The 23,166-nt window shown below is 42.1% G+C and overlaps 1 protein-coding gene across 1 annotated transcript in view; it reads right to left on the bottom strand.

The window, feature by feature from the left end:
* The window catches only part of LOC127579030 (opsin-5-like), a 50,898-nt gene that overhangs the window by 2,953 nt on the left and 24,779 nt on the right, over positions 1 to 23,166 (bottom strand). The window contains exons 3-5 of the mRNA XM_052031665.1: positions 6,970 to 7,132; positions 3,427 to 3,554; positions 529 to 863 (exon numbers count right to left, since the gene is read on the bottom strand). Of these exons, the coding sequence (XP_051887625.1) occupies positions 529 to 863; positions 3,427 to 3,554; positions 6,970 to 7,132 (626 nt within the window). The remainder of the gene's footprint in view (positions 1 to 528; positions 864 to 3,426; positions 3,555 to 6,969; positions 7,133 to 23,166) is intronic.

The following is a 23,166-nucleotide window of genomic DNA, read 5'->3' as shown; positions in this document are numbered from 1 at the left end:
CATTTTCAGCTGGTGGGTGAGATGTGCTTAATACCAACAGGATAATCAATATACCCTAATATAAAGTGTAGCAACAAGGAGGACAGTACTTGTGAGGCAAAACCTACCACGGACAAATGACAGCAGTTTCTGCAGGCCTGAAACTCAAATATACAACTGTAGATTCATGGGGTTGAATGTGTAACTTCTTTCATTAGCAGGTTCTTTTAAGAAAAATAAATCCTCACTCTTCCTGTTGTACATAACAGCACGTGTATGACTTTATTACAGTAGTCATGATTAGTGAACCAGGAGCGATGTGTGGGCTGTCCAACAGAAGTAGTTATGAGCAAGCTGATCAAGTCCACAATTAACTCCAGCACCCCTTGGTTGATGGGAAGGGCTTTAAAACTACATCCATGTGTATATTGCAATTCACTGATTGATATTTAGGATAAAATGAGATATCTTTATTAGTCACATGTACATCGAAACACATGGTGAAATGCATCTTTTGTGTAGAGTGTTCTGAGGGCAGCCCAGACTTACCTTTACAATTAAACTGTGAGCATTGCTTGAGTTTGTTTGTGGGGACACATGCTGTTGCACTGCTCTTCTTGAACCTTTTACAGTTAGCAGGATGAGTGTGTATGATATCATGATTATACCACAGGGGAGGATGTAGCAAAAGACAAAAAGTGCAATAATGTAGGACATTGCATGGGAATCTGAATTCGGCGCTTTCCAATCTATACAGCAAGCAGTCCCGTAAGGCTCTGGTCCATAATGGCCCCACTTTACCAGAGGAGAAATGGCAAATATTGAAGCATATGCCCAAGCACAAATCAAGAGGAGGCAAGTATACTCCGATGTAATTCTGTTCCCTGTTACAGAATAAAAATGTAAGAGAACACTTAATTAAAATCAAACCACAAAAATCACGATGTACAAGAAAACAGAAGAACATGGAATGGTCCATAAAAACCCAATCCTTTCATGCAGTCCATGCAATTTACTCAGTTATAAATTGTGACCAGGGAATGTATGACATAACTATTCCATTATTCTCCAAGATTGATAAAGTTCAGAATACTTATCAATACCAAAATTCACCAATGGCTTCCTGTAATCAATAGGTTTTGCCACAGCCAACAGAATGGGGCTGATTCTCAGTTACGAGGGACACTGGGCAATGGGTACTGACCATGTCATTGACTAGGTGGTCTTAAGTTTGGATTGAGAACCTACAGGTGATAGCTGAGAGGACTAGGGAGTTGGCACAGGAGAGGATGTGGTGATACTGGGTGGCAGGAGCAGAAGTGTACAAAACAGCTAATTTTTGCTGGTTTTGGTGCAGTTTCTGATAACCTCTTTTAAGAGTTACTGGTTGGGTTACTTGAAGTACAGCGCTATTGGGTGGAGCTCAGGTACCGTGTACTCAACTCAGTAGAAACCTAAATTTACAACATGGAGTTGTGCATAATATTGAAGCACACCTACTTATGAGAAGCCTCAGCAAAGTTCCTCTCCTGCTATCCCCAGAAATGAATATTTCAAACTTATTAGGAAAGGCCGCTTGTTTCTTTGGCCCAGCACTGGTCATTGTAGACATTTTACTCTCTTCTGAATTAAGTTGGCATCAGAGTCTGCCATAAAAGGAGCCTGCACAATTTGTATAAATATCAGTTTATGAGGATCCTGGCTGAGTTGGTTAGATATATTAAATTCTACAAAGAGAATTTTTTAACCTTCCTAGTGTAGGTAGGTGGGTAATTATACTGCAGTTGGTGAAGTTCCCACTCCATTTCAACTATCCACCTAATTAGGTGATGGAGATTAAAAATTCCTTTTGTATAATCTGACAAGGGAATATCTGGAAGCCAGAACATTTCATTCTGGCCCTCAAGCCTGTTCTACCAAGGAGTACATATTTCATTCACTTTAATTAGGCTATATTTCAAGCCATTACTAAAACTTTTTTTTTTAAAAAGTTCAATTGCCAGTGTTTTGCAAGTGATTGGATTATTTAATTTTGTTTGTATATTCATTGAGGGTAGTTTGCTGCAATGAATCCATTTTTTATTTGACAAATTGGATAAAGAATCACTCGGAGTGCTGAGAATTGTAATTTTCCATCACCTTCAATGATTTTTACATTGCAAATTGAAGAAGATGTTCATTGAGATCATCAAGCTGGATGCAATGGAACACAAAAAAATGGACATAAAGTAAAATCAATTCTTAAAACAGATGTAAAGGAACAACTCCTGCAGGAGTGAGATTGAAAATGTTCATTCCAAGGCATGAAAGTTTCAAAATCCATCCCATTGCCATTTTGACCTGTCTGTCCTTAGCCCCCTCGACTGTTCCAATGAAGGTCCATAGAAGCTTGAGGCACAGCAATGTCATCCTTTTGTTCAGCAATTTTCAGCCTTCTGGTCTTAAAAATGATAGGAATAATTTCAGGTTATAAATCAATTCTAAAGGCAAAGGTTGTCCTCTGGCCATTTATATTTCCTCCAGACACCTCACTGGCTCCTCATTCCCATTCTCCCTTCTGCCATTTAATTCTTTTGCCTATCACAGATCTTTCCTTTAGTTTTTAATCATCCTCCTTTTCTCTGCCTCCACACATAGTTAAATGTGTTAAGTCTCTAACTTTCAAATGTTGATGAAGGTTTCTCAAAGGCTGCCCAGGCTACTGAGAATTTCTGCTTTTTTAAATTCAGGTTGGCAGAATTTTGCTTCTGTTCCTTTCTTCTAATGTCAAAGTTGAATGACGTGTTAAAGATCATAAATCAAGTCATTAATATTGACATGAATTACTAGCTTTAAAGGCTGTGGTGAGATTAATTTGTTGTAATTGCATAAATCTGGCAATTTCTTGACAAACATTGGAAATTCATGACAAGGTATTAAATTTTTCTACAAAATCTGAAATAAAACAGTGCTGGAAATAGTCAGCAAGTCAGGTAGCATCTATGGATGAAGAAGCCATGTTAACGTTTCATCAATATTGGCAATCAATTGTGCTGCATAATCCTTTTCAGTGCTGTAGCTATCTAGAATTGCCATATTTTTCCCCAAATTGTGTTTGAAATTTGATATGTATTATAATTATTCCACATGTAGCTTGAGATATGTAAAAAAAAAATCAGTATCTATAGAAAATAAGGAAACACTTACTACTTATCTGATAACTTTGTGAATTGTCCCCATGGTAAAATTTTGCTTTTTTTATTCTTTGTAATTGAGCCATAGAATGCATGCAAATTTTTATAAAAACACTTACCAAATAATAGTAGCAACTATTGAACAGTAATAGCATCACACATATGAGCTAGTAAAAGACTAGTTTGTATAAACTAGCAATGTAATAAATTTTCATTATGACATGTTATAGTTCAGAAAAACTTCAACTGCTACAACATAAGAGTTAGAACCTACCATATGCAGGGTAACAGACCTTCACACAGCAGACAATGCTCAACATTGTCAGATTAGTAAGGCTGCAGACACCAAATAGCATACCACAGAAGGCATAATAGATGCACCAACTTTGACCAAACAACCATCTGGAAGAGAGATCACTTTGTTGGTCACCTTTTAAGAGTAGGTAGACAAAATGTTAATGGCATCGAGTGTATCATTGTACAAATAAGTGGACTCAAATGATTTAAATGCTTCACACTGCTAAGACAATCCTTGATGCATATGTTTATATTGGAAGATATTTAATATACAGAGCAACAATATATCCATGCAATTTTCCAGTGTGCTTTTCTCTTGCATCTTACTCAAGCATTTATGTAACCTCAAATTGATCAATAATTTGCCATGCCTTATTGTCACTTATTTCTTATTTCTATATCTAGGTTTCTCTTTAATAGATATAGTTGAAGCTCAATTCCTGGCTTTTTTCCTTCAGTAGCTCCAGAGAGGGTGCTAAAAAGGTCAGCATCTGTGAAAAATACATAAATATTTATTTCTTATCTGATAACTTTGTGAATTGTACTTGTGGAAAATTTTGTATTTTTTTTTCTTTTCTACTCCTTGTAAATGACCTATAGAATATTTTCAGATCAGTACACAAACACTTATCTGAACAATTCAACCATTAAACAGTACCATTACAAATAGAGGCGTGAACAGATTTAGACCAGGTATTTCAGAACTCAGAATGTAGAGGCAGAAAGTACAGTGGCCAGTGGTCCCGAATTAAAGATTGGGGAAGTGTAGAGACCACAAAGGTGTGTAAATGCAGAAGAGATTACATACAAAGGGAGGGGCGAGGCCTTGCAGGAGTTTAAAAACAAGGATGAAAATTATAATTTGCCCAGGCATATTCCACCTGGGCAGTCTCCAATTTAGCGGCATGAATATCAAATTCTCAAACTTCCAGTAACTGCTCCTTCTCTGTCCCTTTTTCCCTTTTCTCTCTTCTGATCCATCTTCCCCCCCCCCCATCTGCCCATCACCCACACACTCCTCCCACTGGTTCCCCTCCCCACCTCCCTCCCTTTATTCCACTCTCCACCTTCCTCTCCTATCAGATTCCATCATCTTCAGCCCTTTTGTCACTTCCAGCTTCTGACATCATTCCCGCTCTCCCCCCCCTCCCTCGTCTGCCTATCACCTCCCTCACCTGGATCCACTATCACCTGCCAGCTCTTGCTCCACCCCTTCCCTCCACCTTTTTATACTGACTATCTCCCCTCTTTCAGTCCGGATGAAGGGTCTCAACCTGAAACATCGACTGTCCCTTTTCCTCCATAGATGCTGCCTGACCCGTGGAGTTCCTCTACCATTTTGTATGTTGCTCCAGATTCCAGCAACTGCATTCTCTTGTGTCTCTTTCTGAAAATTAAAAAATGGGATTGCTCGACTGGGAGAAGATAATCGATGAAGGAAATACTGCTGTCTTGCTGGACCTGGAGGCAATGTAAGTCAGAAAGCATGGGGTTTCTGGGCAAATGGATCATGATGAAAGTTAAGAAATGGGGAGTGGATTTTATTTAATTACTTATTTCTGGAATGTGGATATTGCTGGCAATTCTAGCATTTATTGTTCATTTTTAATTGTACATGAACTGAGAGTCAACCATATCGGTTCTTTGGAGTCATATATTGGCCAGATCAGTAAGGACAGCAGATTTCTTTCCCTGAGGGACATGATTGAAGCTGGTGGGTTTTACAACAATTTGGTGGCTTTATGGTTACCATCACTGAAACTAGCTTTCTTCAAAAATTTCCAGATTTATTTGAAGTGATAAAGAACTAAATATTTTAGAGCAGATTTGACAAGTTTTTGACTAATTTTGTCTGTTAAGGTGCTTAACTTGAGGAAGGTATCCCTTCTTGACCTATTTCATTAGTTTCTTGTGTCAGATCTTTCACAGTTTCAACTGGATCAACTTCGGGAATACATTCATAAATACATAACTCTATGATATACTCTTTCAGATTCTTGCTGGAATGAAGGGACATATGTTATCTCCTATTTTATCTCCTATTTTCACAAGATATCTTTTTATCGCATATTTCAACATCAATCCAACAAAGCATTTCTGAGTATCAGGTTCGTTAAATGACATTAAGTGATGTTAACAGAAAACCGCAATCATATTAATTGATATGTTTCTTTTCACGACTTTAGTTACAATTTCATTTCTGTTCCAATTCCCGTTTTTTCCACTTCCCCTTCAAGAACTGGCTGAACTAAACTCGATCACGTTTAAAAATATATTGACTGAAAGCCTCATGCATCTGATCACACGATTCGGGATTTTCAATGTAACCAAGCAACAAACTGGCACTGTGCTTTAATTAGACCTTGGCACCAATACTTTTTCATCTGGCTGCAGAAGTTCTATGCACACCTGTGCTCCCCCAACTTTGATGCAGTGTCTGATGGTCCATGTTATAGCTGCCACAGTGGCACACCCAAAAGCCACACATTGCCAGATGCTCAATCTCCTGCCCTCTACCTGCTACCAGCGTGACTGTGAATTACAAAGTGGCTTGCAGAGTGGCATAGCAGAGCCAAAAATTGTTCCTCCAACAGACACTGGGACACTTAAGGCACTGTTCTCAAACATCTCTCTCAGCATTTATTCCACCCATCTCTGCCACTCTGCCAGTACTCCTGTTCTTGCCTATCAGCTCGCTAGACCAGAGTGCTTCTGCTCTTGCAAAACATGCAGGGTTTCAACCCAAGACATTGACAAGTCCTTCTCTTCCACAGATGCTGCTCAACCCGCCGAGTTCCTCCAGCAGATTGTTTGTTGCTCCAGATTCCAGCATCTGCAGTCTCTTGTGTCCTCCTCTGTAGGTAACCCTAGTTCCCCAGAAGCCACCGTTTGGTTTTCTGTGGGGACTCCTATACATTTGGTATAGCAGAGAATGAAGGCATTGTGATTGCTGCTGGGATACTGGCTCTAATTGGTATGGGTACCCTTGCATATGGCCATACATAAGAAGGATGTTGAGGGACCAGAATCGTTTTGAATTCCAGTGTAGGGAACAGCAAATGTGCAATGCCTGGAAAGCAATATGGGTGCAGTTGATGGCATCCTGCACACTGGGGAAGCTTGCAGTCCTAGCAAAGTCATGTGCTTTCTCTCTCTTGGTGTCTAACAAGAGAAAGTGAAATATGGTCAATTCCTCTTGAAAGGGGAGCCTCGGGGACCTCATACAACAGTAAACTACAATATACCGCAAATATCTCCAGCTCCAGACTGGATGGAGCCAGCCATAAAATAATTCATTTTCTTGTGCTGAAGCCAAACTGCAATAATGTTGAAAAATACTTAATTTTATTTGTGAAAGTGAGGCATGATTTAAACTTGCGTGAAATCTGATTGAATAGGATGAATCTGGACTACCATATTTTCTCTATCCTAATTTCCTAATTCCTTGCTAAATGTTGCATAGCTATTTACATGATCACTGAATGCTCATATGAATTTGTTAAAAAATTGGTACAATTACCTGTGTGCAAATAATGATGGAATAGCCAGTGGTAATAGAGTTATGATCATTGCAAGGTCACTGATGGCTAAGTTCACAATGAAATATTCAGCTGGTTTAAGCATGTGTCTTTTCCTAAGTGCAATAAACAAAAGAATGCTGTTTCCAATCAGAGATAAAATAGCTGTGAAGACAAAATTGTGTTTTGACAATTAATGTACAGAACAGTTTGTGGTAGGAATATTTGTTCTTCAGTCAAAAATGATTCCAAGTAAATACACAAATGTTAAAATCTTTTAAATCTATTGTTATCTGTAAAACAATTTTAACATGTAAATTTCCAACAATTAATAGTATAAACATAACAATTTATATGGCAGAAATCTGATAGTATTTAAACACAATTATTTGTAAATGTGTAAGTTATGCTAATTCTTGGTGTGGCCACTTGAATGACACAAGTTCAGAATTTGTATTTGTAATAATGGTTAGGCTGACAGTGCTTGCCATTATTACTGAGTAAAATTGACAGCAGCTTCTGGTGTTACTAAACACAAAAAAAAACACAAGGTGCTCTCGGAGATATCCTGCCCTTCCACAAGATACACCATTCCAATCTTTGCCGATGGAATCAGCAATTCAGCATGAAATTAGACTAATTATAAGCACCATTCACATTGTTCATTCAGGAGTAACAAACATTTTTATTTGTTTTCCTAATATATAATTACTAATTAATATAACAACCTCTTTGGTCCTGGGGAATGTGGAGTTTCATTCTGCCAGAAGAAAATTTAAAGGCAAGGTAACTATTTAAACTAATAAAAATTTTTGTTTTAATTTGTTTATTTTTCTTCTTAAATTCATCATTTTGCAAAGCCCAGTCTCTAGGATTGACACAAGGATTGTAATGTAATTTCTATTTCCTGTATTTTACTTCCTCCTTTGTAGTCTGTGAGAATTCTTCAGTCTAATTGCTTGAATAATCTCTCTGTTCACAGGCTCAACAAATCCTCTGCAGAAGGCAGCACGCTAGCGTAGCAGTTAGCGCGATGCTATTACAGCACCAGTGATCGGGATTCGATTCCCATCACTGTCTGTAAGGAGTTTGTAGGTTCTCCCGTGTCTGCGTGGGTTTCCTCCGGGTGCTCCGGTTTCCTCCCACATTGCAAAGACATACAGGTAGGTTAATTCGGGTTTAAAATGGGCGGCATGGACTCGTTGGGCCAGAAGGGCCTGTTACCACGCTGTAAAAATTTTTTAAAAATTTTTAAAAAGGTGTCAAATTCAAAGTGACATCTGCAAAAAAAAGGGAGCTTCCTCTCAGGTGAATGGCAATTGACAGTTTTCTATTGTCAACTGTGAAAAGCCGAAGTAATGCAAAGCTCATTCTTAGTGGAGGACCGTGAGGATATGGTGGGAAAGGTATCACGGAGTATCACTATGTTTCAACCAAGTTCAGCAGTTCTGCTCATAGAATAGTAAGTAATATATTTGCACCCATTAACCTCTGGTGTTGTGCTTTCTGAAAGCATTTTTCACCAGAATGGAGGGTTAATTGCTGTCTATGTATAGAGTTGACAGCTTTGATCAAATGGTGACATCCCACTTCCACAGGCCCTGTATGATCAGCTCCACATTCCTGCCCATTCCCAATAACCTTAAAACACTTAAAGGCCAAATAGCTTATCTATGTTGGTTTTGAATATATTCCACAGCTCTCTGGGGTAAAGAATTCCAAAGTAATCCTCAGAGAAGAAATTCCTCAACCTCTGTCATAAATGAATGACCTCTTATTCTGAAGCTATGTCCCCGGTTCCAGATTTCCCCAAGGAGGGAAATGTCTTGTCAGCATCAACCTCGTTCAAGGTTCAAGAAAAGCTACTTCCCTTCAACCATTCAGTTCTTGAAGCAAGCTGTGCAACCCCCAGTATAGCAACACTACAACCATTTTGCACTACAATGGATCCTTTTTTTGTTCTAATTATGTTCTTTCTTGTATAATTTATCTTTAATTAATGTTTTTCTTGTGAATGTCATGTCTTTAATGTCACGTGCCTGTGATGCTGCTGCAAGTAAGTTTTCATTGCACCTGTCCATACATGTACTTGTGCATATCAGAATAAATTTGACTTCATATCAGATAGTACTTTACCTTTAGCTATTTTACCTGTTTGATCTCACTTCATGATATTTAAATTCATATGTTAAATTAATAAATTGATTATATGAAAATAGTTTTATAAGAAAATGAATGGGAAGACCATCTTAATTTATTAAATGTAACTCATGACTTCCAGGCAATCCGTAAAATGTACTAACAAGAAAATATAATTGTGAAATAATCAATTGCAATTTTGTTTGACTCTCTAAGAGTCACTAATATTTTAGTTAAAGTGTAATGAGCCATAACAGTACATTGAACTTTCAGGGCACTCTTTTGTATTAGTCATTTTATCAAAAAAAATTGTCACAAACTGTCTAGACATTGTTCATTTGGCATACACATCGTTAGGCAGAGCTTCATTTGCTTTTTATTAACCACTTAGGAATTTCATACTAACATCATAAAACAAAACATCATAAATAACATAATAAAGGGCGGCACGGTAGCGTAGCGGTTAGCGCGACGCTATTACAGCGCCAGCGATCGGGGTTCAATTCCCGTCGCTGTCTGTAAGGAGTTTGTACGTTCTCCTGTGTCTGCGTGGGTTTCCTCCGGGTGCTCTGGTTTCCTCCCACATTCTAAAGACGTACGGGTAGGTTAATTTGGGGGTTTAAAATGGACGGCGCGGACTCGTTGGGCCGGAAGGGCCTGTTACCACGCTGTAAATAAAATCTAAAAAAAAATCACTGGCCTTTGTAATCCTTTCCCCTAAGCAAGAATATAACTGATATAATCAATGTATTTTACATATAAAGGAGAATATCCTTTATTGAACACACAGTTAGAATGTACAATGTTTTCAACCATACAAATTACCTAATTAGAAACTAATCAAATTAACCATACTGCTGTAATATATCTTATATGTGGTAAATTTAATGCATTGCAATACATTAATATCTGCTCTGTAAAATTAGAAAGATTAACAATATACACTATGTAAAAAAAATTGACATTTTTGAGGTAGACAAGGTGAATATATTTTCAAAACTATGTTGATATAAATTGCTCATCGTGTCAAATGGATTGTATATTGAAATTGAAGCATTCTAAAGGGATATTCATAAAATTACTATCTACATTTTACTTCATACAAACCACTCAAAGGTTTATTTGTTCTTATTGCTTGGTTATGAAAATAATCTGCAACAGAATTTTGGAGAATAAGTTGATTAAAATTGTTGGACTGTGAAGAGGAAGTTGATAATCTCAAAATCATGATATGTCAGGGAGACATTTTTTTTCTCTTCACTGTCTTGTATAATTTATGTATGATTTATATTCTATGTGTTGAATGAATCTATGTGCCTGTAATACTCCTGAAAGCAAGTTTTTCAGTGTATCTGTACCTCACTGTACTTGTGCACATGATAACAAACTTGACTTGAATATATTTAATACATGTCAAAAAATCTAGAAAATATTGCTAAATATATTGCGGAAACTGAATTTTCAAATAGAAATAAAGATAACATCGCCTTCTGATCATTGTTATTAATGATTAACTTGAAAAGCAATATCTAGCAATTTGTGCAGTTAATCATAGAATTAGAAAGATGCTATCCCAGTTGCCCTGTTATTTTCCTTTATTTCTACTTCAACCTCTCTCTCTGATTTTCTCGCATCCACCGCACCGCACCGCGCTCTCTCTCTCTCTCTGTCTAATCCTCTCAATCTATTCATTTTTCTCTTCAATCGTGGTCCATACTTATATTTATTATCATTCATGTTTTTCACTTCCTCGCAGTTCTGGTCTCTCTCTCCTCTCATTTTCCTTTCTCCTTCCATCTCTTTCTCTCCCATTCACTTCTAACTTTATCTCTCTGGCTTTTGATCGCTGCACTTTTGGTGATCTTTCATTCAGATGAGTGCCGTGATACTAGTGCTTTCATGACGAGGCTGATGTGGATGTACCGGGAGATGAGTAGGGCAATGTCAGGCCTGCCTTGCCAAATGCATGTGATGACAATGAGCGCGAAGGTGTCGACCTCCATGTTCTTACAGGAGGTTGCATTGAGTCAGGAAAGCATGGTTTCCACTCTGGTAGACACACACTCTTCTTTGCAAAGACTCAGTGACAATCCCGTCAAACAGGTGACAGCTGCATGGAAGTGCAGATGAAGGCCACACACATATTTTTGCTTCATTACCCTGGTGCAGCTTGGAGCCCTAAAAGAACAGCAGCATTTCACAAGGGAGCAGCTCAGTGTCCTCATTGAGCAGAGAAATACCAGCAGGGGCAGACTGCTGCCTGTGTTATGATGTGTTATCATTGCAGTAACTTTGATGTGCTGGAGTTTCAGCTTTCTTCTACTTATTGACTAAGCCTGAGAAACCATGCACTATTGGGATTATTCCTTCCCCCAGGGCTTGAATTTTATCATTTCAGTAGATGGTATGAAAAAGATATTTTTATATATGTGTTACCCAATCCCTGACTTTAAAAATAGGGCCTGGAATTTGGTGCAATCACAAAATTCACAATGAACTTTGCAAATGTCCTGTGGACCCTGATATTCCAGTAATGTTTTCACATCATGAGTTGTTAGAAAAATAATTAGTATATTCTTCAGTGAATGAAACAATGACTATCAGAAGCACATCCAACATCTGCCACACATCCAAGGTACCAGGGCACAGAACAGAATGGAAGAACATATTATTTAACTGGGATCTATTTAGGAGCAGTGTCTCTGATCTTATGAGTTGCATCAGTCCTGATGGCACATTAATAGGAATACTGAAAGTTGGGGAGAAGCACTCACAAACAAGATCCACTTGCTGCTCATAAAATCTGACACACTAAAGAAATCCCAGACAATCTATACAATGCTAATAATGTCACAATTTTTATAAAGAGCTGACTATAATGACAATCCAGCCATTATCCATCTCTCCATTGCTGGGAAGATTCTCGCTAGAATCTTATTGAAATGCCTGCTCACTCTTGCAGAAGACATAATCCCAGAGTCTAGTGTGGCTTCAGACACTCACAGGACACAACCATTGTGATTATCTCAGCACAACAGATTCAGGAAAAGTGTCCAAGACAACACTTGGAGCTTCCATGGGCTTCATTGATCTGATCAAAACCTCCTACTCAATTATTGTTTCTGCCTGGGAAAATCACAACAAAAATAAGCACAGTTGCAAGACTCCTCCACAATTAAATGTCTGCCTCCATCCGAGTCCTTTGCCATCTGAACTGGCACTGAATTTCTTTCCATCTGTATCAGAACTGGCCATTTCTGCCTTTTATAATATTGGTTCAAATTTTCCTCATTCCATATGCATAATCTGGCCTACTAAACATGCCCCAGAGCCTCACCATTAACAATACATTACATAGACAAAGGAGTTTAATGTGCTTTCAACTGAACCCATTAACCCATTTGGACACACCCAATCAGAGATATTCCTTTGCCCTACCTATCCGTCTGCCACCTTCTCTCTGATTGAAAACTATATTGTTTTTCTCTCTTTTCCAATTCTGACGAAGTGTCTCAGACCTGAAATGTTAATTGTTTCTCTCTCCACAGACACTGTCTGTCCTGCTGACTATTTCCAATTGTGTTATTATGTGTTATTATGTAGTAAAAATAAAGAACTACAGTTCCCAGTAGGCAATGCAAGGGGTCACATGGGGGAACAGGAAGTGGCTGTAAAAAGAGAGGGAAAGCAAGCAGGCTGGTGTTGGTTAATAAAAATGTTCAGACGTTAAACCCACGCAAAGTTTGTCTCTTGATGAAAAACAAACATAACATGGTGTCAGAAGTTTGACTGAGGTCTGAACAGGGATAGTAGATGAATACTGTGTGCAATTGAGAAAGAGACTCAGTGAGTACGAAATAAAAGCTTTAATAAGACGGAGGAAAAGCTGGCCAGTGTGGCGAGGGAGCACATTGTTCCTGAAGTTCAGCAGTCACCAGATTTGCCAAGAGAGATTCAGGTGAGAGGCCGAGAGTTCCCGTTATGGATAAGCTAAGTCCTTCCAAGCCTACACAGTTTACTGGCATTCTAACCAATAATTGGAAATGCTTCAAACAGCGATTCAACATATATTTAGATGCTAGTGGAGTGGGAGGGGACGATGAAAATTGAAAGTGTCTATTTTTCTGCACGTGATTGGCAAAGATGATTTGGACATCTATAACAGCTTTCAAATTGATGAGACAGCTTTTGAGTTGGGCACTTTGATGAAAAATTTGAGGAGTATTTTATTCCAAGCAAAACATCACATTTCAGAGATATATATTTTTTTCCTGTGACCAGAAACAAGGTGTTAGCTGCGACCAATACTTAGCCGAGTGCATGTGAAAAGCTCAACCTAGTGAAAAGAGTTTTCATAGTAGCTTCACATACCAAAGATAACCACACAACACTCATGGAAGAGTATGCAGATGTCTTTGAGGGGCTCAGATGCTTACCTGGTGTACACAAAATTCACATAGATGAGGCAGTGACTCCTGTTGTCCATGCATGCAGGAAAGTTCCATTTCAACTTAGAAGTAAACTTAAACAAGAACTAGCATGCATGGAATGGATGAATGTCATACAGAAAATTGAAGAACCAACAGATTAGGTGAGTTCACTGGTCATTGTGCAAAAGAAAAATGGAGCATTGCGGATATGTCTAGACCCAAGAGATCTCAATGAAGCCATCAAAAAAAAGCATTTTAAATTGCCAACACGGGAGGAGATCATGTCCTGGTTTTCAGGTGCCAAATAGTTTAGCAAGCTCAACGCATTGTCTGGGTTTTGGCAGATGAAGCTTGATGAGGCAAGTTCGAGACTGTGTACTTTTAACACACCACAGGGAAGGTATCGCTATCTTCGGTTGCCATATGGGATCCTGTCCGCACCAGAAGTCTACCATAAAACCATCTACATGATTTTTGAGGGCATACCTGGTGTCAAGACCATGATGGATGACATGATTGTCTGGGGGTCCACCAAGGAGGAACATGATACTTGACTGAGACAAGTGCTTGATGTGACAAGGAATGTCAATTTGAAATTAAATAAAGGGAAATGTGAGTTTGGTGTTAAGACACTGATCTTCATAGGAGATGTCATATCTGAAGAGGGAGTGAAGCCTGACCCAAGAAAGATGTCAGCCATTGATAACATGGAGAGGTCCCAAAACAAAGAGGAGGTGAGACGTTTCTTAGGGATGGTGACTTACCTGGCTAAGTTCATCCCACGGCTGTCAACATTGTCAGCACCACTTAGGTCACTCTCTGAGCAACAAAATGAATGGATTTGGTCTCAGGAGCAAGAAGAGTGTTTCCAAACGTTGAAAAGGGTCCTAACTGAAGAGCCGTGCTGAAGTTTTATGATCCGGAAAGGTGTATCAGGACATCAGCTAATGCGTCCCGGCACGGCCTTGGATCAGTACTACTGCGGCAGCATGATGGCACATGGCAACCTGTGGCCTATGCATCAAGGACTTTAACAAGTGCGGAAGCCAACTATGCACAGATAGGGAAAGAACTTCTCGCCAGTACATATGCATGTGAAAGGTTCCATCAGTACATCTATGGGCAAGCTATTGAAGTGGAGACAGACCATAAACCATTGGTCTCAATTATGTCCAAACCACTGTCCCATGAGGATACAGCACATGTTGATAAGGCTGCAGAAATATGATATGAAGAAGATCTACACACCGGGAAAATATATGTTTGCTGCTGATGCTCTGTCTCGAGCAGTCGACAAGACAGAAAAGAGAGACCAACAGGTTAATGCAGATATACAGGCCTATGTTGACATGATTGTCACCTCTCTTCCAGAATCTCCAGATAGAACAGAGCAGATTAGGAAAGCAGCAGAGGCAGATGAAACAATGAAAGTACTCAATGAGACAATATGGAAAGGATGGTCAGCAGCAAAGGATGACTGTCCAATGTGTATCCAGGATTATTGGGCATGCAGAGCTGAACTGTCAGTAGTGAAAGATATGGTCTTCAAAGGGAACAGGTTTGTGATTCCAGTGTCACTACGCAAGGAGATGCTCCAGAAGATACACCAAGGGCATCTTGGGGAGGAAAAATGTAAACGTAGAGCACGTGAAGTGATGTACTGGCCAAGAATGAACCAAGACATCAGCCGGACCACTGCTTCATGTGAAATATGCCTTACCTACAGACCAAAGCAGCAAGCAGAACAACTTACACCACACCCTGTACCAGACAGGCTGTATTTCAAAGTTGGAGTGGATTTGTTTGACTGTAATGGGAAGAGCCATATTGTTGCAACAAACTACATTTCCAATTACCCAGAGGATGCGGCAGTGCAATCAACGTCCAGCAAAGCAGTTATCACCTTCCTGAAAGCTGTGTTTGCAAGGCATGGAGTTCCATGTGAAGTAGTATCAGACAATGGTCCACAATTTTTGAGCTGTGAATTTGAATCCTTTGCCAATGTTTGGGGGTTTCGACATATAACCTCAAGCCCACATCACCCAAAATCTAATGGCCTAGCAGAGAGTTCAGTTAAGCTGGTGAAGGGCATCATGAAGAAAGCGCAAGATGAACGAGAGGATCTCCACAGAAGTCTAATGATTTACAGAAGTGCGCCACTGCAGAACGGACTTTCACCAGCCCAAATGCTGATGGGTCGACGCATACACACTGACCTTCCAATACGTGAAAACCTGTTGACACCTGAAGGAGCACACAAGGTCAAACAGACTAAAGAGGAAGGGAAAGAAAAACAGAAACAGAATCATTACAAGGCAGCGAAATGCCTACCAGTCCTGAAGCCTGGGGATCAAGTGCGAATCCGAGATCATGATTCTGGCACATGGTCCATGCAAGGCGTTGTGCAAGAGGAAGTAAATCCACATTCATACCAGATCCAGACGGAGCGAGGGACACCTCTGAGGAGGAACCGCGTGGATCTACGACCACAAGTTCCAACCCATGGCTGTGACCCATCCCCTGTCAGTACACCAAAGGGGCCAGCATATGGAGAAAATGAAGATGTGGACCAGAGTTCCCAGGAAAACACCAATAGTAATGCAGCAAATGAAAGCAATACACCTCCGAAAACAAGTACCAGACCAAAAAGGACCATTAAACCACCTCAGAGACTGATTGAAAGCTGCTGAGTGGACAAGGGTTCTTGGCAGGTTTTTTAGGACAAAGTATTGTGTTTGTTTTTCTTTAAAGGGGGAAGATGTGTTATTATGTGTTATTATAAAGAACTACAGTTCCCAGTAGGCAATGCAAGGGGTCACATGGGGGAACAGGAAGTGGCTGTAAGAAGAGAGGGAAAGCAAGCAGGCTGGTGTTGGTTAATAAAAACGTTCAGATGTTAAACCCACGCGAAGTTTGTCTCTTGATGAAGAACAAACATAACACTGGCCTCAATAAATAATGAGAGACCATTCATGTGCAGATTGTGCTTTCAATGGACACAAGGTTGCGACCAATGGCAGCTTGGTGTTCTCCAGGTGCAGAGCCATGTTACCTAAAGAGTGACATGCTGCATGTCAGCAGAGAGCTCTCCTGCATGAGCACAGTAAAGGCATGTGGGGACCCAGCTCTCTTCTATAGCAACAGGAATACTTCCCCCAAATTTGTCATGTGAAGAGTCCTGCTTACAGTGTCCAGAGCATTGACACAAGGGAGCTAAATAAAATTATAAGAGGCATAAATAGAGTAGGTAGTCAGAATCATTTTCACATGGTAGGGGTATCAGAAACAAGAGAACACAGGTATAAGGTGAGAGGAAGGAGAAAGGGGATCTTTGAGGGGAAAATTACACACAGAGTGGTTGATATTTCATTGCCAGAAGAGGTGATGTAGTCAGATATGATTGTTACGTTGAAGAAACATGTAGACAGACATTTAAATAGGCAAGGCATAGAAGGATAGGGCCCTATTGTGAGCAAATAGGATCAGTGTAGATGGGTAAAAAGGTCGACATGGATGTAATGGGTTGAAGGGCTCATTTTTGTGCTGTACAACTCTATGACTCCATGAGTTGGAGACTCCTACAAGAGGCAGAGAAATTTGAGGGACAGCTTATATTGACATGATACTTTTGCTCCATGATGCCCCTTATCTGGGGTGCCCTGTTGTTCTGCAAGTTGATATGGCCAGGATTAAGTGAGAGAGCGTTAGTGAGGTGTCATGTGTTGTGCAAGAAAACATGACCCCTCATTGATCAGATTCATTCTGTGTCAATAAAATAAAAAATGGTGCTTCTGTTGCTGATAGCTGATCCACTGTACCCCATTGTCTTCCTTGAATTGGCCATTTGGTGCAATGGCCTAGATCAACTTATGAGGTACCTCTCATCGATGAATGATTGTGCACTTTACTGGCTAGAAGTGTTAGTCCCTCAATGCATCTCCATGCCTCTTACATGTCAACCCGATCAGTATGTTGTTATATACATCACTCTCAGCAGCTGTGGCTACAGTGTTGACAATCAACCATCGTTGTTGAGCAGCAGTCTGAAGTGTCAAGACTGCAATCAAAGTTGAAACTCCAGAAGGGAAATGATCCAAGGAAAATTTATTTTTTGCAGAGGTCGTGGCTGCCACTCATCAGGAAATAAAAATGATTTTTCTCAAGCCATTGGTCTTATACAGTCTGAGAATCATCCATTACAGATTATATATAGTGCAGATTGTCCTCCATACCTAGGGGTGAGGAACGTGTCTTTTGGGCTCTTTCAGCTGTTTACTCCTGCAAATGTGGTGTTGTGAAGAATTTTAGTATAGACAGGTCACTTGGAATGGATTGGGAGTTATGAATTTTCTAGCTGTTTAGGGTAATCTCTTTATAGTCCATGTAGTAACAACCTCCTTTCTTTGCTCTACCAGGATATGATGTTAATAGTGATGCCTCACTAGTCACTCTCCATGATATTGTCCTCTTCCTCTTGATATATCTCATGCTGAACCTGCTAATATTGATACACTTGTGCCCTGAACCATTAATGTTCATGGACATGTCAGCTAAAAATAAATTTGCACTGGTGATACCAGAAAACTTGTATTGGTCTGGATCTCCAGACTGAACCAGAGACCTTGGGAAATCCTGGGGTCTCACTCAATTGAAGGGGAGGGGACGGTGCAATGATAGGGGACAGGTGGTAGACAATGAGTGAATTTGGTTAACTTTGTCCATGTATTAATTTCCCCAAAATACCAGCCAATAAGGAGGTATTTTGGACAAACTATTAAAGAAAGACAGGATTGCCACTAATGTCCTTTTATTAAGTGATTAACGTTTTTTATGTCTTTCACAATCACACTTCTTCCAAGACATAGAAACCATAGTGAAATTTCTCAGTAATGTCCCTTTTGGATGGGGAAGGGTAGGTATAAAGTCCTATCCCTTCCAAGAAATATATCAATCACCTGTGAAACATAAGGGGCAATGTTATAAGTTTGCATAAGGCTGGTTATGTGACGTCCCTTGCATGCTGATGAATGCAGGGTAACATGGATTGTAATGCTGGGATAACTCAGTTAGGGGTTCAGCAGACTTGCCAAAGAAGGCTGACTGATGTGTGATGTAACTACAACTAACTGAGAAGTGGTGGAGGATATCAAATGGATGATTCAGTCAATTTGAGAAATGATCTGTACTATTGGTCTTGAAGAGTTGCCACAATGATTTAACAGACTTTAGAGTGTGGATTTCCTCCACATTGACTTTGAGTTTAGTCAGAATCTCCGGGCATTCAGCAAAAGGGCAGTCAGCAAGAGGCTGACAGGCTAATCTGACTGAAGAACTCTCATAAACAGCACAGGCACAAATAAAAAGCAGGAAATATAAATCACATTTAAATCATAGTATAGAAAGTAGTCCAATTAAGGGAGAAGCTGAAATAACATAATCATACCTTAAAAATGTAAAATTTGAATGAACTTTATCAAGGCATTTGTAGCCTAAATCAAAGTGTAAGTTACAATCTCTCAATCAATGTAAAATCATATACTGCAAGCTAGATCAAGAGAGGGAAAGAAAAATAGGATTAAGGGGGAGAAATAAGACAGAAAGAACAACAATAAGTAAAATTAAAATATTTTTCTGAGTTTTAAATCATAACTAAATCTGAAGGAATAAGATTCTACACTTACAAAAATGTTTTTTTTATTCACAGTAATGCTAACCAAGTCATTACAAATTCACTTACACACAGATGAAGAAGCTTAAATTTTATTGGTACATTTAGTGGTTATCCAGCAGGTGGATTCTACAATGTTACACTGTTGCTTGTACATGAATGCTGAGTTTACGGGCAAGGTACCAGTTAACGATAATTGTGGAGGAGTGGGACAAATCAGACAGAGGCCTCCTACAATCCTTGTTAAACAGTGATGTGTAAGTGCTGGGAATTATTACCTGATTTACTCTTTAGTAATGGTGAGCACAAATACTCTCATCATTATCTTTATCCCAAAATACAAGCCATTGTTTATTACCTTGTGTAGCGACTCACCGTCCAAGCAAGCGAACCGGCTCGGCGGTCGGGTCGCGTGCCGTTGAAGCGGCGAGGCCCAAGATGGCGGTGGGCCTTCGTCTTCCCTGAGTGACGGGGAGAACCTGCGCGCGGGAAAGGTTTGATGACGTGGTGTATACGTCATTGCCGTTTTGAGTGGGCGGGAACAGGCTCTCTTAAAAGGCCCGCGCAAGGCTGGAAAATAAACCAGTTCTATTCTGAAACTCTACGACTAGTGTCTTGTGTTCATTCCGCGGTAGTGACTGCCACATTGGTGACCCCGATGGTCCAAACGGATTCTGAACCTGCACAATGGATGACAACGCAGCATCCAACGCAGTGGCACTCAAGCTGCCCACCTTTTGGACGCTTCGTCCCAGCGTCTGGTTTCACCAGGCCGAAGCGCAATTCCACCTTCAGCGGATCACCTCCGACTCCACAAAGTACTACCATGTGGTCAGCTCTCTGGACCAGGAGACAGCCACCCAGGTCAGTGACTTCATCCAGTCTCCTCCGGAGGAGGATAAGTACCCAGCTTTCAAAGACCTTCTGATTCGGACCTTTGGCCTCTCCCGTCATGAGCGTGCCGCCCGCCTGCTTCATCTCGATGGCCTGGGTGACAGATCCCCATCTGCCCTAATGAATGAGATGCTGGCATTGGCTGAGGGACACAAGCCCTGCCTAATGTTCGAACAGGACTTCCTCGAACAACTACCCGATGACACTCACCTGCTGTTGGCCGACGCTGATTTCAGCAACCCGCCTGAGGTGGCTGCCTGGGCAGATGTCCTGTGGAAGGCCAAACGTGAGCGCAGTTCGTCCGTCGGCCAAATCGCCAGGCCGCGAGCCCAACGCCTGCCTAAACCAGTCCCAGCAACCGGGCGACCACACCCCAGAAACACAGACGACGACAATGGCAACCAGCTGTGTTTCTACCATCAGAGGTGGGGTGCGGAGGCCCGTCGATGCCGCCCACCCTGCAAGTCAGGGAAACGCCAGCGCCAGCCGCCACTAACAGCTACGGCGGCTGGCCACAGACAAAGCCTCTTATTCGTTCGGGACAAGCAGTCCAGGCGGCGTTTCCTCATCGATACTGGAGCAGAGGTCAGTATTTTGCCCCCGACCGGCCGTGACACTCATAACAGGCAACAAGGTCCGGTACTCAATGCTGCAAACGGCACAACGACACGGACTTTCAGTACCCGTACACTTCAGTTACAATTCGGCGGCAGCCGTTTCATCTGGACCTTCACCCTTGCCACCGTCGCCCGACCACTTCTAGGAGCCGATTTCCTTCGGGCCCACAACCTGTTAGTCGACCTGCGGGGGAAATGGCTAGTCCACTCCAGAACCTTCCAGACCTACCCCCTGGGAGAAACCAACCTACCAGCCCCGCGCTTGGACTCCATTTTCCTGTCCGGCAATGAGTTCACGAAGCTCCTAGCTGAATTCCCATCAGTTTTGGCACCTCAGTTTACAAATTCTATGCCCAAACACAGGATCCAACACCACATCATTACCACAGGGCCACCCCTTCATGCCCGAGCACGACGACTACCTCCAGACAAGCTCCGCCTGGCAAAGGAAGAGTTCCGTCGCATGGAGGAGCTGGGGATTGTTCGCAGGTCAGACAGCCCCTGGGCCTCCCCCCTGCACATGGTCCCTAAAGCCACCGGCGGGTGGAGGCCCTGCGGCGACTATCGCAGGCTGAATGACGCCACCACCCCAGACCGCTACCCCATCCCTCACATCCAAGACTTCACAGCCAACCTATGTGGGGCCTGCATCTTCTCCAAGGTGGACCTCGTTCGGGGATACCACCAAATCCTGGTCCACCCGGATGACGTCCCCAAAACTGCGATTATCATCCCATTCGGCCTCTTCAAGTTCCTTCGAATGCCGTTCGGCCTTAAGAACGCCACGGACGTTCCAGCGGCTGATGGACGTGGTAGGCTGAGACCTGGATTTCGTGTTCATTTACTTAGATGACATACTAATCGCCAGCCGTGACCGCCAAGAACACCACTCCCACCTCTGCCAACTGTATTCCCGTCTCTGTGATTTCGGCCTCATGATCAACCCGGCCAAGTGCCAATTCGGGCTTGACTGTATCGATTTCCTTGGCCACAAAATCACCAGCAATGGAGCAACACCCCTACCTGCCAAGGTGGACACTATCCGCCATTTTGCCCGCCCCAACACGGTCAAAGGCCTACAGGAATTCCTGGGGATGGTCAACTTTTACCATCGGTTCATCCCTGCAGCGGCCCGTATTATGCGCCCTTTGTTCTCGCTGATGGCTGGTAAGGGCAAGGACATCGCCTGGAATGACAAGGCTGCGGCTGCCTTTGTTAAGGCCAAGGACGCCCTGGCAGACACCACAATGCTGGTACACCCTAGGACAGACGTCCCAACCGCCCTCACGGTGGACGCGTCCAACACCGCGGTGGGTGGGGTACTGGAACAACTAATCGAAGGCAGTTGGTAACCCTTGGCATTTTTCAGCAGGCACCTTAGACCACCCGAACTGAAATACAGCGCTTTTGATCAGGAACTTCTAGCGCTGTACCTGGTGGTCCGGCATTTCCGGTACTTTTTGGAAGGCAGGCCTTTCACCACCTTCACTGACCATAAGCCTTTGTCCTTCGCCTCCAAAGTCTCTGATCCCTGGTCAGCTTGTCAGCAGAGACATTTGTCCTATATTTCCGAATTCACAACGTATGTCCAATATGTCTCCGGGAAGGACAATGTCGTTGCTGACGCACTTTCCAGACCGACCATCCACAGCCTGTCCCTGGGTATCGACTACAAGACCCTGGCTGACGCACAGCAAGCCGACAACGACTGCCCAGCTACAAAACCGCAATCTCGGGCCTGCAGCTCCGAGATTTCTTAGTTGGTCCAGGTCAGCAGACCCTCCTTTGCGACATCGCAACAGGTCAACCCCGCCCTATAGTTCCTGCAGCCTGGCGGAAACGAGTTTTCGATTCGATACATGGGTTGGCGCACCCGTCCATCAGATCAACTGTCCGGCTGGTCGTCAGCAAGTTCGTCTGGCATGGCCTGCGCAAACAGGTCAGGGAGTGGGCCAGGACTTGTCAGCACTGCCAGACATCAAAAACCCAACGACACACCAAGGTCCCGCCACAGCAGTTCGAGCCTACCGGTAGAAGGTTCGACCACATCCATGTCGACCTCGTAGGCCCTCTGCTGCTTTCAAGAGGGGCCCGGTACCTCCTTACCATTGTGGACCGGTTCACGAGGTGGCCAGAGGCAACCCCTCTATCTGACATCACAACTGATTCCTGCGCCCGGGCGCTGCTCACAACTTGGGTCTCACGTTTTGGTGTTCCGGCCCACATCACTTCAGACAGAGGCACCCAATTTACCTCCAGCCTCTGGTCTGCATTAGCGAACATGCTGGGGACGCAGCTGCACACCACCACAGCCTACCACCCTCAATCAAACGGGTTAGTGGAACGTTTCCACCGCCATCTGAAATCAGCCCTGATGGCCCGCCTGAAGGGTCCTAACTGGGTCGACGAACTGCCTTGGGTCCTGCTCGGCATACGCACTGCCCCCAAAGA

Source organism: Pristis pectinata, chromosome 16 (assembly GCF_009764475.1).
Source record: "Pristis pectinata isolate sPriPec2 chromosome 16, sPriPec2.1.pri, whole genome shotgun sequence".
Taxonomy (NCBI): domain Eukaryota; kingdom Metazoa; phylum Chordata; class Chondrichthyes; order Rhinopristiformes; family Pristidae; genus Pristis; species Pristis pectinata.
The sequence above is the reverse complement of the archived record's forward strand: the minus strand, read 5'-3'. Positions and strand labels throughout refer to the sequence as shown.